The sequence below is a fragment of the Copidosoma floridanum genome, unplaced genomic scaffold (genome assembly GCF_036245765.1).
Source record: "Copidosoma floridanum isolate Cflo_tuat_1 unplaced genomic scaffold, Cflo_Japanese_pri ptg000006l, whole genome shotgun sequence".
NCBI lineage: Eukaryota > Metazoa > Arthropoda > Insecta > Hymenoptera > Encyrtidae > Copidosoma > Copidosoma floridanum.
In genome coordinates this window covers 26098152-26113375 of record NW_028321883.1, presented here as the reverse complement: position 1 = coordinate 26113375, position 15224 = coordinate 26098152, and the positions used below count along the sequence as shown (strand labels likewise).

At 44.0% G+C, this 15224-nt stretch overlaps 1 protein-coding gene across 1 annotated transcript in view; it reads left to right on the top strand.

Annotated features, from left to right (window-relative positions):
- Mical (Molecule interacting with CasL) overlaps positions 1-15224 on the top strand; it is a 62569-nt gene that overhangs the window by 26407 nt on the left and 20938 nt on the right. The window contains exons 3-9 of the mRNA XM_089598589.1: positions 8943-9344; positions 9426-9750; positions 13719-14077; positions 14164-14421; positions 14502-14704; positions 14784-14917; positions 14972-15207. Coding sequence (XP_089454715.1) covers positions 9075-9344; positions 9426-9750; positions 13719-14077; positions 14164-14421; positions 14502-14704; positions 14784-14917; positions 14972-15207 — 1785 coding nt within the window. The 5' untranslated portion in view covers positions 8943-9074. The remainder of the gene's footprint in view (positions 1-8942; positions 9345-9425; positions 9751-13718; positions 14078-14163; positions 14422-14501; positions 14705-14783; positions 14918-14971; positions 15208-15224) is intronic.

The window sequence follows — 15224 nt, the reverse complement described above, 5'->3', positions numbered from 1 at the left end:
CGTGAATTCGTAAGCGCAATCGTAAGTGGGTAACCGAGGGATCGTCGCGTCACGTCCGGCCTGGAACACAATGACCGATCTGCCGTTGCTCGGGACGGGGATTCCGTTATTATACCGCCGATCTCGATCTTTTTCGAGCCGAGCTTGGAAATGTTAAGACTCGTAAATGTACACCTGTATATCGTATTCATAAAAACCCTGGTGCTGATGAATTTAGTAGCGGATCGGCCTGGCAAACAAAAAATCAAATTTCCCCCTTGCGATGTGTGTCCGTCCTTAAACCGCGAACCTTTTGACCGTACATCCATAATTTTCGACTTTGAGCTTACAGCGTTTTGATAAAACAAAAAAACCACGCTCGGCGCCGCAGTTGGCAATAAATCCGACCGCCGAGAGAAGCTACTCTCTGGAGAAAGCTTGCACTCACGTACACAGCAAATAGCGGTGGTGATCGTCAAGACGTTTCTATTGAAACGCATATTAGTTACGGGCTCGCGTGCTTTTCTTTTTCATTTTACGCATATACGTATACATACAGGCACAAGTATAGATAAACTCGAGTGGAATCGAACGGGTATGTATACGGGAGAGGAGAAATTTCCTTATGGAGGCACCCGCACTTGCGCTCTCTATGTATATATATATATGCATAACCGGCACGGTTTGTTGATTCTTTCTTTTTTTCACTAGGCTTTCACACGCGTGGTTTTTCTCCCGATTGGGAATAACGCTATAGAAATCACGCACCGCACACGACCGAGGAAAATCTATACATGCTTCCGCCAATATTTGTATGCACCATCTGTCTGTTTAAACGAAACTCCATAGTAGGCATCGTCGCGTTCAATTAAATACACGAATTTTCGGTTACGTTACTCGGTTGTCTCTATCCTTGTTTTTGTTACGTATGTCCCGAGAACCTTATCGATAGCGAGTCCGAGCCTTTTTTCCCCTCCACCGCAAGGCTCGCCAATATCATTGAATGGGCGAGATTAGATACTACACCGCCGAAACTCTATACAACCAGACGCGAGACGTTTGTCTAAATCGATACACCCATTTATCCGATCGCAATCGCAATTGTTTTACACCCGATGAAAAAAAAAAAAAAAAAAAAAAAAAAAAAAAAAAAATCCATTGACTCCGATCAACGACACGTTACAACTCAAAGGCGTACTTGAAAGCTCGCTTGCGTCGTAAGTAGACGAGCGATGACTCACAAGTCCGTTTGTAAGTAAACTGGCCACTGCAGGCCTGTCGTAGAGCGCCCAGTGTACATTAGACAGAGGAAGGGAAGAGAAACGCAAAGTAGAGAGCCCAAAAATCGAGTTTACGTATAAGTGTGAGATACCGAGCGTTTTTAAGTATATTTATCTCGGCCTCATGAATTTTGTATCAACTGGTCGGCGGTGCGTTGACCCCATCGGAAAAACGTTTCCGGCGCTAAAAAAGCTCTCGAATACAAGGTGCTTTCGATTAATAACTCTCGTTGAGTGTACGTGTGTGTGTGTGTGTGGTTGGCTCGCCTCGTGGATATATTTCCGTCAAATTGCCAATGAGCAAAACAAAGGTACACGTATATAAAGTGCATACGAGTGTATATACATGTTGCGAGCGATAAGTACGGCACTTGTGTGCATATGTATAATATACACTGAGCATGTATAAATTATATAGGAGGACTGGGTTTTGGTTGGGATATGTTGGGTAAACGTGTCTTGTCCATTAGACCGCTGTCACGGTATATTATATAGTGATGGAGCGTTAACACGTGCCTAAGATGTATTTATGGTGGTGAAAATGGCATTTTCTAATACGAGTTGATGCACCTTTTTTTTTGTTCGTATTCGCGCTTTCCTCGAGGTGGGTATAGCCCGGGGAGCGTGTTAATTGAGTTTTCTTTCTCTTTGTCGCACACGGGATGAATAGCTCCATCTGATGCTTTTGTGGGAGCTTGCGCGACCTGCTTTCAGGCGAGTGGTTTTCGTCGCGTGATTCACGCCGTTGACGATGGTGATTCAGTACACGTGCGTTTGGTGAAGTTTTCGCGACACGGCTCCGCTGACGATTTTCAGACAAAAAGAGCTAGTCACCGAAAGAAAAGTCGCGGAGCGTGATTTCCTTTTTTTTTTTTTTTTTTTTTTTGCTTCCCCCCTCTCGGGTCGTCTCTGAGGTGTCTCCTCTCGAGCGAGTCGCCGCAAACAGCGCGGCTCTCTCGGGAGACGGACGATCGGAAAGTGAAAAGCGCGCGTTGGACCGGAAAGCCCCGTGGCGATGAGCAATTTACTTTCGCTCCGCGAATCTTGCACTCCCTCGTGATTTCGCTATGGGAGAATTTTTTAGAAATTTCGGAGGAAAATACATCTTGGAATCGATTAATCGATAAATTGTTTTCCACCCCTGGAAGAAAAGTGGAATGGGGGTGCAAAAAAAAAAAAAAAATACCGTGCGATCGGTAGACGACAAAATCCATCAGACGGGGTAGAATGGGCCGTATAGGTATGTCGTTTCGGAGTGATGTGGGGATATATTAATTTCGAGGGCGTTAGCTTCGTCTGCGACGCCGAAAAGGAGAGTCGACGCCCCTTGACGTCGCCCGAGCGGTTCTTTGAAGGGACAAGGAGCCGGACGGTCCAATTCAACCTCGTTACACGCTCTCCTTTTGTACGCTCTGTTGGACGAAAAAAAAACAACCCCATCTTTAGGCAGAGAGGCGTATCTTATTGTTCTTTATTTGGTGGTTTTCGTGCTGTTGTGTTGTGATTGGGGTTTAACTTGCTTCTTCTCATTTCTCAATGATATTTTAAATGTATACTAAATGAGCGCCAACAGTCACACTTTAGATTTAAAAAGTAAAAATAATTAAAATCACATCAAGTTCGGATTAGTCACGAAAACAAGCTTATCGAAAAACAAAATTTTCATTCTTATTTTCGAAATGCCATCGCACTCGTGTGTATTTATACAGCTAATGTGAATCGTCGCGTCTAATATTACACCAATGGATCCTAAAAAACGATCGAGAGCTAATCTCTTTTTTGTAGATAGGGACACGCAAGCTCAAAATAAACGAATCATAAGTATATCGGCTGACGCATGATTTTCACTCCGTGCCCGAAATACCCCCACCGGCTCATTCGTGGACAATATATCATCGACGTATTCAGTGACTATTAAATTTTGTACCCAAGCCTGACTGATCCAAACCTGTAAGTTTCGTATTTTTTCTCTAAATAAAAAAAAAAAACCATTTTTCACTCACATAAAAACCCCTTCAGCAGCGTACACCAGGTACCCCCACAGTGGTCAAAAGAACCCAGCGCCAGCAACGCGTATATATACGTACAAAGACAGGCGCGAGTATCGGTAAAAAAACCGATTGCCGATCCGTTCTAGTTCTGTCTCTGCGGTGTACAAATACGCGAGTCCGCGCGCTATATACTCCGGATTGCATCTCTCGTTGGCCTGGCACTTCGACCCTCCCTCCCCCACTCCAGTATTTATAGCCCACACGCTCATTCCCCCGCAGTCAGTCACATCAGCTAGTGCGAGAGCGTCATCGACGCCGACGACTCCTCGTTCGTCGCACTTTTGGCTCTCGTACGTATAGGCCCGACACGGTATACCTGCCATCAAACTCTTCCATATCATATTATAATGTTGTAGCGATCAAAGTAAAACGGGGTAAAAAAGTGCGGGCGCAAGTGTTGGACAACATGGGGACTTGGTGTCGGTAGTTGTCTTTTTTTTACCATTTTTTTTGGTGTCTATACGAGTGCCAGTCGTGCGGTGTCGGCGAGGATGAAAATCGCAGTCGGATAGCATAGGTAGGTATCACGATCCAGTCGATTGTGCTCCGTTTGTACACAAAAGTGGATCGATTTCACTACGTATAGACTCGCGACAACATTACCGTCAAACTCTCGATAACGATTTCAATAACACACGCGGAGTGATAATTGACCGGTTGCCCGATTATGTCGGTCGCGACGCGATACATTATAATATACCGTGTCACGGGAGATACACTGAGCGACCCAATTCTTTGAATCAAAGAAAATTTCTTTACCCTCATTCCGTTAAATATTTCCTTATGAGTAAAAAAATACAAGTTAATTGAAAATAATATTTTATTAAATTCAAATTTTCTTTTTTTAATCACGAATTTCTCATTTAGTTGTACGAAACGTTTTTTTTTTGGATCGATTAAATTTGTTTCAATTAAAAGAAAATATTTAACGGAATGAGGGTAACGAAATTTTCTTTGATTCAAAGAATTGGGTCGCTCAGTGTAGGAAAATGAATGCGGAGCTGAGCCCAATTGTGCCGATCTTATCGGCGATTTCGGGGCTCGCGCGAGAGATTAAAACAACAACAAAACCGCGCGATTGCGAGCTACGGTTCCGCGCGGGCTTTTTTTTTTGTCTTCCGTGGTACAGTTGTCCGTTGGATTCTTTTTTTTTCTTCTCTGAACTCGCGCACTCAATCATGCACGAACGCCTCGTGAGAATCGCGAAGTATAAAAATAAAACTCATCATAAAACTCGTTTGTGTATATTGATGTCACTCCCCAAGGACGCGAAACAAATAACTCGAAGAGAGAGAGAAAAAAAATGTCTTTCGTTTGCACGCAAGGAGACATGTGCTGGATCCGAATCAAACCGAAGTTAGTTGTCAATTTTTCCCTCTCGACGGATGTACCGATAGTGGGTACCGGCAACGGAATGGCTCTGCGTCTGTTTGGTCTTACGAGAAGAAAGAAAAAAAAAAAAAAAAAGGAAAAAGCCGTCAGGGCGCCGGGTAACAAGAGAGTTGTCCACTATGTGTACCACAATAGGTATACCTGCATCACCCCTGCCCGTGACTCTGATTACACAACGGCCTGAAGAAGAGCCCACACACATAGGAGGCTCGTGCCGGTTTTATGACTCCAAGTATAGTTTTCGCGTCATGTTTTCCACGCGTGCAGCCCATCACGTATTGTATACAAGTGTATACTCGGTACTTACGGGTGTAGATACAGCTGAGAGCGCTAAGCCCTTCCGGTGCACGTGATATACGTATAGCATGCACTTGAGCGTGTGCATACATATATATATAGGACAATACATAAAGTTTCCGCGAGCGCGTAAACGCTGACTCCGCATTGTTTCGCACGCGCGGTGGTCATGGGCGCGTACGACGTGTATATGTGTGTATATGCAGGGCACGATGTGCGATTCCAGTGCGTGGGAAAACAAATCGTAGATCGTATAACTAAAACGCGTACGTGGATCTTGTACAAATTTTTTTTTTCTTTTTTTCTTCTCTGTAGCATGTTGACGCTTAAAAGTTTTCTAGAGCAATACGTTGTGTGCATTTTAAATATTCGTTCGATCCAGCTTTTGTTCCGTATCATTCCATGCGATGAGAAATGATGGATGGGTTAAATATCTCGATTCGACGGAGCGTCAAAAGTTTATGTTGCTATAACCTTATCGCGTTTGTAAATTGATCGATTCTTGTTGCTTCTTCCACGATAATAACATCAAAACGATTTTCTTCTCGCGAGGTAAGATGCGGGCACTAGCTGATCAGCACTACCTAGATATATACAGTTTCGAGCCTCGGTCTTTTTTTTTTATCGTTTTACGGTAAAGCTATAGGTATAAAATTGAAACAAATATCGACTAGCGTACCTACCAAGGAAAACAAAAATTTAATCAGCTGCTCGTACAGAGGCAGAATTAATTTTTCTTATCTGTTCCCATCCGTGGATACAAGCGAGTTAAAAGAAAATCGAATCTAAATAAATCAAGCTCATCGATCGGTATAAAAAATTAATTTAAAGTATCGATTTGGCGATATGCTATATGTATGCTCGAGAGTATAGAATTCAGGGGGTGTATGACTCGAGATCGGCAATTTGCTCCAACAATGATGTGTATGAGTATAGGTGTCCATGTGTACCTACATATGACTTGTAAGCGCGTAGGTGGAAGACAATGACCTCACGCTCGAAGTTCTTTGTTTTTCGTTTTTCAAGCTTTTCCACCCGATTATAGAGCAATTTTTTTATCTTTTTTTTATTTCATAGGTACCACCATCATACGATACCCTACGGTAGCACACGGCACTTGTTTCATTTTACATCCCTCTCTCCTACTAAACGCGAAATTCAGACTCGTGTTTTTTTTTTTTGTTTTTATCCATTAATCGGCAACAAACAATTGCACGTAATTTAACGACACTCCGATCGACGGTCGAGCCAACGGGGCTGGATAAATTTCGCCAGCGTCTCAATCTCCGTCCTTCCCCCGTGAAACAACGCAGGAGATTCCTCGTCCGACATCCACAGTAGTAATAACAAAAGAAAAAGTAATCCCGCCAACGTGCGATCGATAAATCAATTAGAGTGGTCGCGCGAGCGGCCGATCGATCGTCCCGGCGAATGTTTGCCAGCATTGTTCGCTCCTCGACGGCGTCGGGGAAACAATGGTCCGGCAGCGCGTGCATGGCTCGGCTCCAACTTGAGTACGAGAAAGAAAAAAAAAAAAAAAAATCCCAAGTGTACGAGGATCGCGTTGCACAAGCTGCGGCAACAACGTATAGGTACATCGCACGGGTCTTCAGCCTAAACTCCTTATATACCTGCAGTTACGTGACTATACGACTGACGCGGAGGTGCAATGCAGCGATCGATGATGCGATGAAAATAAAATCTCAACACGCGTTGTTTTCATTTTTCGATACGGTTACCGTTGGAATGGAGAGAAAAAAAAAAAAAAAAAAAAAGTTGGTTTCCCTCCTCAAAAGCAACGCTTAACCAAAAAAATCCCTCCCTACACCTCAGTCTCAGTGCAGCCAATTAAAAGCCATCAAAGTAGAGAGAAAGAAAAAAGAAAAAGCCCATCGCAACCGACAACTCCGCGGCGCAACTCTCCCGTGAAACAAGCTCGACTCGCTCTGCCGTGTAAAAGTAGACCCGAAGCGCACTCGAAAAAACTTTTCCCGCAACTCTCGAGAAGGGGGCCAAGCAAAACTCCCTTTTTTATTTTGTGCTCGGTACCTCTATTCTTTCCTTTGCTCTCCTCTGTTTTGCCGAAACGCTTTCAGCGAGGGAGGGAAAAAAACAAAAAAATCATATAAAAACAACGCAAAAAAAGAAAAAGCTCGCCTTGGCACATTAATATTATCTACCGAGACAACGAGCAAACGGCTCATCGGCTCTCTTTTCTTTTCCTCTTTTCCGAGCACAAAGAAGTACACAGAATAAGAAGCCCGACGCGTGTAGCGCGCCTCGACGGCAGGTAAGTATATATACTTGTACCGGGGGCTCCCCGTTTTCTTTTACAGTTTTCTCCTTGTTGCGGCCGAGGGACTGATCCACTAAACCATCGAGTTCAAAGAACCGAGCGCGCCTAAACACTTTGTTTTTTTTTTTCATGCGAGCCAAGTACAACGCAAGCTCGCAAGCTCGGTTCGTCCGTCGCAAAAACCAACACTAGTTGAAATATGACCGTATATATTATATGCTCGGATATGTGGAGCGTGGACGCTAGCGCGCCACTTGTTAATACCCCAATCGCGCTTGTCGCCGATTAGAAAGCCCATTACGGACGCCTGCATCGATTTCGGTCGGTGCGGGAAATCCAGGGCTCGCTTACTTATTAACCGGCTCGCGTGATGTCGTTGCTCTCTCGCCGTCCTCACGGCAGCTTTGATATTCGGCGCGCGACCGGGTTACCGTTTTCGTCTTTTTTTTTTTTTTTCTCTCTCTCTGCCCCTCCCTTCCTCTCTCGCTTGACCAAAATTACTTGTACACTCGCGCTCCGACTCTCTCTAATTCGTTGGCGTTATTTTGGTATGCGCGAAGGAGACAGCTTTATTAAAACGGCGACGACAGGTTTGATCGAGGATACATTTGACATTGGCCCGTTTGGGCGATTTCCGCGTCTACACGCGAGTCATCTTTACGTTATCGATCTTGAATATATAGCTCCCAGCCAGTGGTGTGTTTACTATTCCTCGTGTATAAAAAAAAAAAAATGTCTTCCCCGAAGAAGAGCAACTTTTCCCCTCTCCTCTTTGGGCTTCGAGTTACAGCATCCGACGAGAGACGCCTTATTTAGCCGCATCGCCATTGTACCGATTTCCTCTGAAGAAAAAAAAAAAAAAAAAAAATCGAGGAGCTCACGCACGTGCGTTGCATAGCTCCGACCGTGTACTGTATATACACAGCTGCTTAGCGAGTACGAAATTCACGTACGCGTGTGTAAGTATAGCCGCACGAGTGGACGCGGCCTAATAAGAGAACGGGAGGGAGAGAGAGAGAGCGGCCCTCGAATCCAACCCGAGGCTATTTTCGTAATGAGACGCGCTGCGAAATAAGACTCCTCTCTTCTCGTGGCCTAATCTCTCGCGCGCGGGGCTAATTGAGGCTCGTTATGAATCGATATGGATGCTATTTTTGGACCCGAAAGGGCGACAGGGCTACATTGCTCGCGGGGCGAACCTATACACTTACCTGCAAGTAGATATAGATGGTGTGTACATTTTCTTTTTAGGTCTTAGGCAGGGAGGCGTCACCTTGTGATGGACATAAACCAAAAAATGTCGTGATATTACTCACGCGCTATTTTCCATTTCCCACGGCTTCCTCCCTCTCCGAGCGCTTTTGAATCGGTGTTGCATTTAATTTGGATTTTCCACCATTTGAATGTGTACACATATATTATGCGATTGCAATCGATAGCGCATAGGCGTCGAGCAAACGGAATCAGAGAGACGCGGATTGTTGATCGATTGCGGATTCACCGCGCTCTAATAGGCGCTGCTCGTTCCCCCGATGTGTGGTGTATATATATACGTGCCTGTACACCGAGCGTATTTCGTCACGTGTACTGCTTCCGTTGTATTAAAAATCCATTAAAGAGCATTGTTTTCTCTTGTCCGGCGTACAGGTAATGCGACGAGGTGGGCAGTAGTAGCGGGGGCTAGGCCAAAGTGGGCCTAAACTAAAACGAAAGAGAACAAATAAAACCAGTCTTCAACTGCCCTGACAACGGAGAGAGAAAAATCGGAGGAAGGAAAAAATGGACCGTAAGCAGATGGTCTCGCCGGAGGTGGCAATGGCCAGCGAGGTCTTTGACCAGTTCTGCAACGCGACGACCCTCAAGTCGATCCTAGGGCACTTCCGGCACCTGTGCGACCTTTTAAAGATCAAGCCCACGAATTTCCATCAGTTCTACCCGAAGCTCAAGTCGAAGCTACGCTCGTGGAAGGCCCAAGCTCTGTGGAAGAAGTTTGACCAACGAGCCAACCACAAGTGCTACAACCGAGGCAAGGCGTGTCTCAACACGAGGGTGAGTAATACAGCGCTTGAGGGGTATGGGCAAGTTATGGCGAAATAATAATCTCATTTGTGGGTGCGTTTGATGCCGCAGGTGCTGATAATAGGCGGTGGGCCGTGCGGCATGCGCTCGGCGATCGAGGCCCAGTTGCTGGGGGCCAAGGTCGTGGTGGTGGAGAAGCGGGACCGCATGTCGCGCAACAACGTCCTCCACCTGTGGCCCTTCGTGATAAACGACCTGCGCGCCTTGGGGGCGAAAAAGTTCTTCGGCAAGTTTTGCGCCGGCTCGATCGATCACATAAGCATCCGGCAGTTGCAGTGCATACTGCTCAAGGTCGGCCTGCTCCTTGGCGTCGAGTTTCACGAGAACGTCAGCTTCGAGGCTCTGGTGCCGCCACCCGAGAACCAGGAGGGAGGAAGTGAGTACTTTTTTCATACATCGCACGACTCGCGAGATTTTTTTTTTTTTTTTTTTTCATCCTGGAAAATTTGTAGGTCTACTGATGTGTGTCTGCACCGAGAGAAAAAAAAAACACTGTGCTAGAATGGTATTCTGGTGTCATTTCGTCATTTATGGACATTTAACTTAGGCCGACCTAATTTTTACCGTTTCATGGCTGGACAGTGTAATTTCTATTGTACAAACGGTAAAAACCATCTGTACTTACAAAACATCAAAAATTATTGTTCAAATAGTAAAAAGGCTCCAGATACGACCGAACAGTACCAGATTACCATTCTAGCACAGTAATTTTTATTATTTTTTTTTCTCTCAGTGTATAAACGACATAAAAGACACTCCGGGGTGATTATAGTAACTTTTCTTGGCTTGACTTTCTAGTGGTGGTTTATGTCTTAAGCTCATATATGTCAACATTATATTTCGCAATCAGGAGAAAAATTAAGCAGGCAGAACAAAAGTGTACATTAGCTGAGAAAGCTAGCAATTTATGATAAAATATGATGGAGAATTATACAAGAAACAACGTAAAAGAACTTTAGCGTAAAAGGGGTATAACGTAAATGATTACAGGATGTTTTGTTTAAGTGTAACGATTTTAAGCATAAAAAATTTTCAATTTTTTTCAAAATTCAAGAAATACGGCACTATAGCCTTGAAGTAATTAAAGTCATAACACCCGAAGCAAGTCATATTAAATTATTTTCTTTATTAAAATTAAATCTACAATAACTCTTTAACATTGCAGTTTGACATGACTTATGACAAATACAAATCTACGATTGATACTCACTATACACTTAAAATTAAATACAAACATTACAGATAAACATATTTATAATATTAAATTTTTTGTAAATGAATAATATAAGCTAAATTTTTAAAATCTTATGTTAATGAGGTATGACTAATTTTAAAACTAGCGTACGTGGATAACTCAACGACCCAAATAACGCATATCATTACTTTTATTCTGGCAAGAATTTCACCATTGCAAATACACAAAATCCAATTACAAAAATATTTTACAAAAAGCTACTGTAACTATAAAGTATGTTACAACAAGAGTAGGGAACGTCATACAACCGTTTTTCGCCTCATTTACAGTCGTGGTGTGCTGCGGTATTCTAACATTCTGATAGTACTCCGAGTAGTACTCATAGTTGTTCTCGATTTTCGAGATGTTCATGGACAGAATATCGTAGCCCCATATGGATGAAAACCATAGGTTACCGTCCTCCCCAAAGGTCGGCTTGTGCAAAATGTGCGGCTTTGTACCGTCGAACTCGAGCTTTATCGGTTTGAAGAACGTGCCGTTGAGTTTCCACATGTAAAGGGACTTGACCCGATACGTCGTGAGGTACAAGATCCCGGAATTTGATACGATCGCCCCGCTCACACCCACTGGCGCCGGGCCCAATTCCTTTATCTCGAGACTATAGTTCCAGTTCAAGTCCCGATCCTTGATCAACCAGAACGGAGCCTCAAACACTTTAGGCTCAGACTTATCGGTTATGAAGTACACCTTCCGGAAGCTCTCGGTATCTGTCGGTGCCAGTGCCAACTTGAACGATTCGTGGAAGTAAGTGAACTTCCATGAGGTTTGCTGTTTCAGTGAAAACACGATCACATCGAAACTGTATTGAGACGTAATGTAGGCGAAGCCACCATCCTCGGGGTCCAGTACGATGTCATATAATGGCTGTAACTTTTCTGTATTTGGGACCCGCCTGACGTCCATAACTTCTTGTGGAAAGGTGTAGCTCATGAGCACTTTGCCGCCATCCTCGAGGTCGAGGATCACCAAACGGGAATGGCAATTGGGGAAATAGGCGATGTCCAGTACCCACATTCTATCCATCGGGTCGATCTCGATGTCCTTGACGTTCTGCCAGCCCAAGCAGTCGTGGTATAAATTCTGCATCTCCCAGTTGGGGTATGGCTCGAGCAATGGCGTCTTGGTGCCCTTAACTGGCGAGGCCTTGGTTACGGCCAGAGTAACCGGCGCGAATCCGTCCACTCGTGGTATCACCACGTACATGTTGTCCTTCCAAAATTTAACTCCTTGGATTTTGTTGTGGGATTGTATGTAAATCATTTTGTCCAACGCTTGTATGTACTCTTTGCGGGAGGGCCATGTATAGTTTGTGCCATTTTTCCACTGAAACTGGACGTCGAGATGCTCCAGGGCAAAAGTCACGTCGCAGAAGCAACTCAAGAGCACTCCGTATATGAAATACATTTCTTTAACTATTCCTTGAAAAAATTTGCGATATCGATCAAGCTGCACGTATAAGTAACTTTTGAGTTTGCAATTCTAGAAACGTATACCTTTTAGCACGCGACACGTTTATGATCTGATTATATGCAAAATCCGGCGATGGAAAGAGGAGCAGCTATATAAATATACTTGTCGAGCGATCGGTGGGCTAGCACTGAAAAAATGTATCCAAACCAAATGTGAATCGATAGGAAAATTTTATAACTACGTGTTGATGTGGCTCAGCGATAGCAACGCTTGGTCATTAAGGAGGCACAATGATTTTCTCAATATGCAGAGAAAGCAGTAATAGTCTGATATTTTGTGGTACCAGAATAAGATATTATTTATATACTTGTATTATATCATGAAATCGACACTTAAACCAGTATCGGTAACAAAAAATCGATACTTTCTGGAAAGTGTCAAGATGAAGTTTATACATTTTGTATCATTTAAACATCAGTGTGATTATATAATTGTGTGTGTAATTACTTATATTTAATAGTTGTTGTCAAATGAACTGTTACCAAATCTAGATACTTATTTTTAGTATCCGACAAAAAACACGGACGTACAATTTATATTCAAACTATTCGAGTCAACGAAGTAAACAAAAAGCAATTAATAATCAACTGTAAGAATTTTCTAGCTACAAATTAAACTTCTGTAAGGACAGATAAGATTTTTTTTTTTTTTTTCTTTCAAAAGGTATGTCGGTAATGGACATAACTCGTCGCCCCACTCGTAAAAGAAAAACACGAGCTGTTTATGTGTGTATACGTACACCCAAGTCTTTTAATATCTGTACACTTTTGTCTACGTGAATCTTCGATTTACTGGCATTCGGGCGATAAGATTTGAAATATCTTATACAAAATAAGCAATGGATTTTTTCGTAGGTATGGTACTCGGTATAAGTATCAAAGAATCGATCAGTTTTTATACTCAAAAGTATCATAAGAAGTATTTTTATACTCACGACAAAGTATCAATGTGATATTGAAGTATCGAGTAGTACCTCAAAACCTTAAGTAAAACTTTAAACAATAGTTATTTAAAGTGTCAGTAAACTGTGTGAATTTTTTCAATATTTTTTTACCAAAATTTTTTTTTTTTTTTTTTATGAATGAAAAACGAGCCTAAATTCAATTAGTTTGCATTAAGAATTGAAATTTGCTACACTGAAAAAATGTTTGGTAAAAAATATGGAAAAAAAATTCTCATAAATTCCTGACACTCTGATAAATGCTTGTCGAAAGTTTCACTGTTTACTCTGCATTTTGAAAAAATCGTTGAATCTCCTTTAAACGTAGAGTCCTTTTTCGTACAGCACAAGGACAAAAAAAATGTTTATAAACGAATTCAGTTACTTGATAAGCTGTTATTACCTTGAGTGTACTTTTACAATATTCAATTAGGGGAAGTACCTATAAGTTGTAAGCAAAAACTCCCAATATAATTAAAAAACACAAAGTAGAAGATGCACTTTATACCTTTGTAGCAAACTGTGAGAGCCACCTTCATATTATACCAGTATCATCCCTTACTTGGTTTTATTTGTGAACATGAATTTGTCTCCTGCGAAATGCCAGCCTCTATTTTCCCGAAATGAAGGGGAGAAAAATGGTATAATGTAGTTTGTATCGTTTTTTTTTTTTCCGCAGAAATCGGCTGGCGTGCGAAAACGTGTCCAGCCGAGCACCCGGTGTCGCAGTACGAGTTCGACGTGCTCATCGGCGCGGACGGCAAGCGCAACACCCTCGAGGGCTTCAAGCGCAAGGAGTTCCGGGGCAAGCTGGCCATCGCCATCACGGCCAACTTCATAAACAAGCGCACCGAGGCCGAGGCGAGGGTCGAGGAGATAAGCGGCGTCGCCTTCATCTTCAACCAAAAGTTCTTCAAGGAATTGTACTCGGAGACCGGCATTGATCTCGAGAACATCGTCTACTACAAGGACGACACCCACTACTTTGTCATGACCGCCAAGAAGCACAGCCTCATCGACAAGGGCGTCATACTCCAGGTATATTCACCCGTACGATGGACATACCAATTTAGCGATGGTGTACTATAAAAAAAAAAAAAAAAAAAAAAAAAAATGTACGACAGGATCACGCGGACACGGCGAAGCTGCTGGCCAAAGAGAACGTGGACAGGGATGCGTTAATGCAGTACGCGCGGGAGGCCGCTGAATTCTCGACCGAGTACCAGATGGTGGACATGGAGTTTGCGGTGAACCACTACGGCCAGCCGGACGTGGCCATGTTCGACTTTACCTCCATGTACGCCGCGGAGAACGCCAGCCGCGTCATCGAGAGGCGCGGGCACCGCCTGCTCATGATCCTCGTGGGCGACAGTTTGCTCGAGGTGGGTGTATAACGAAACAGTATGTACCTGTAATCGCAAAGAGAAAGCTCGGGGTGTAAATGGCGCGTGAAAATTTGCAGCCGTTTTGGCCGACGGGTTCGGGCTGCGCTAGGGGCTTTTTGAGCTCCATGGACGCGTGTTGGGCCATCAAGGGCTGGGGCTGCTCGCTCACGCCCCTCGAGGTCATAGCCGAGCGCGAGTCCATTTACAGGCTGCTCGGACAGACGACGCCCGAGAACCTCAACAGGGACTACGCGGCTTACACACTGGACCCCCACACGAGGTTGCTTACTGTGGCTTTACAGCCTTTTTAAAAATGCTTGTTTTGGTTTCTTAACTAACCGTGATCGTTTTGCGGGCAGGTATCCGAACCTTAACGTGCGCTCCGTTAGTTCGATCCAAGTGCGAAGTCAGCTCGACACGGACGATCCGGAAACCTTCAAACTACTGCCCGTCCAGACTGCCATAGAGTTGCCGAAGAAGCGCAGAAGAAGAGGTAATTGATCGCAATTGAGGAGCCTCGGCGTTGAAACTTATTTCCGGTCGTTAGATTCACAGGTACACCCGGACACGTTGTTGCATTGGCTGCAGCGCCAGGTGGCCCTGTACGACGGCGTGCGTATCCACGACATGGGAGCGTCCTTCAAGAGCGGCTTGGCCATCGCGGCTATCATACACCGGTACAGGCCCGATCTCATCGACTTCCATACCCTCAAGAAGGACGACCCCGTTGCCAACAACCAGCTTGCCTTTGATATCCTTGAGAAGGAACTCGCCATTCCTCCGGTAAGTGACACTTGGTT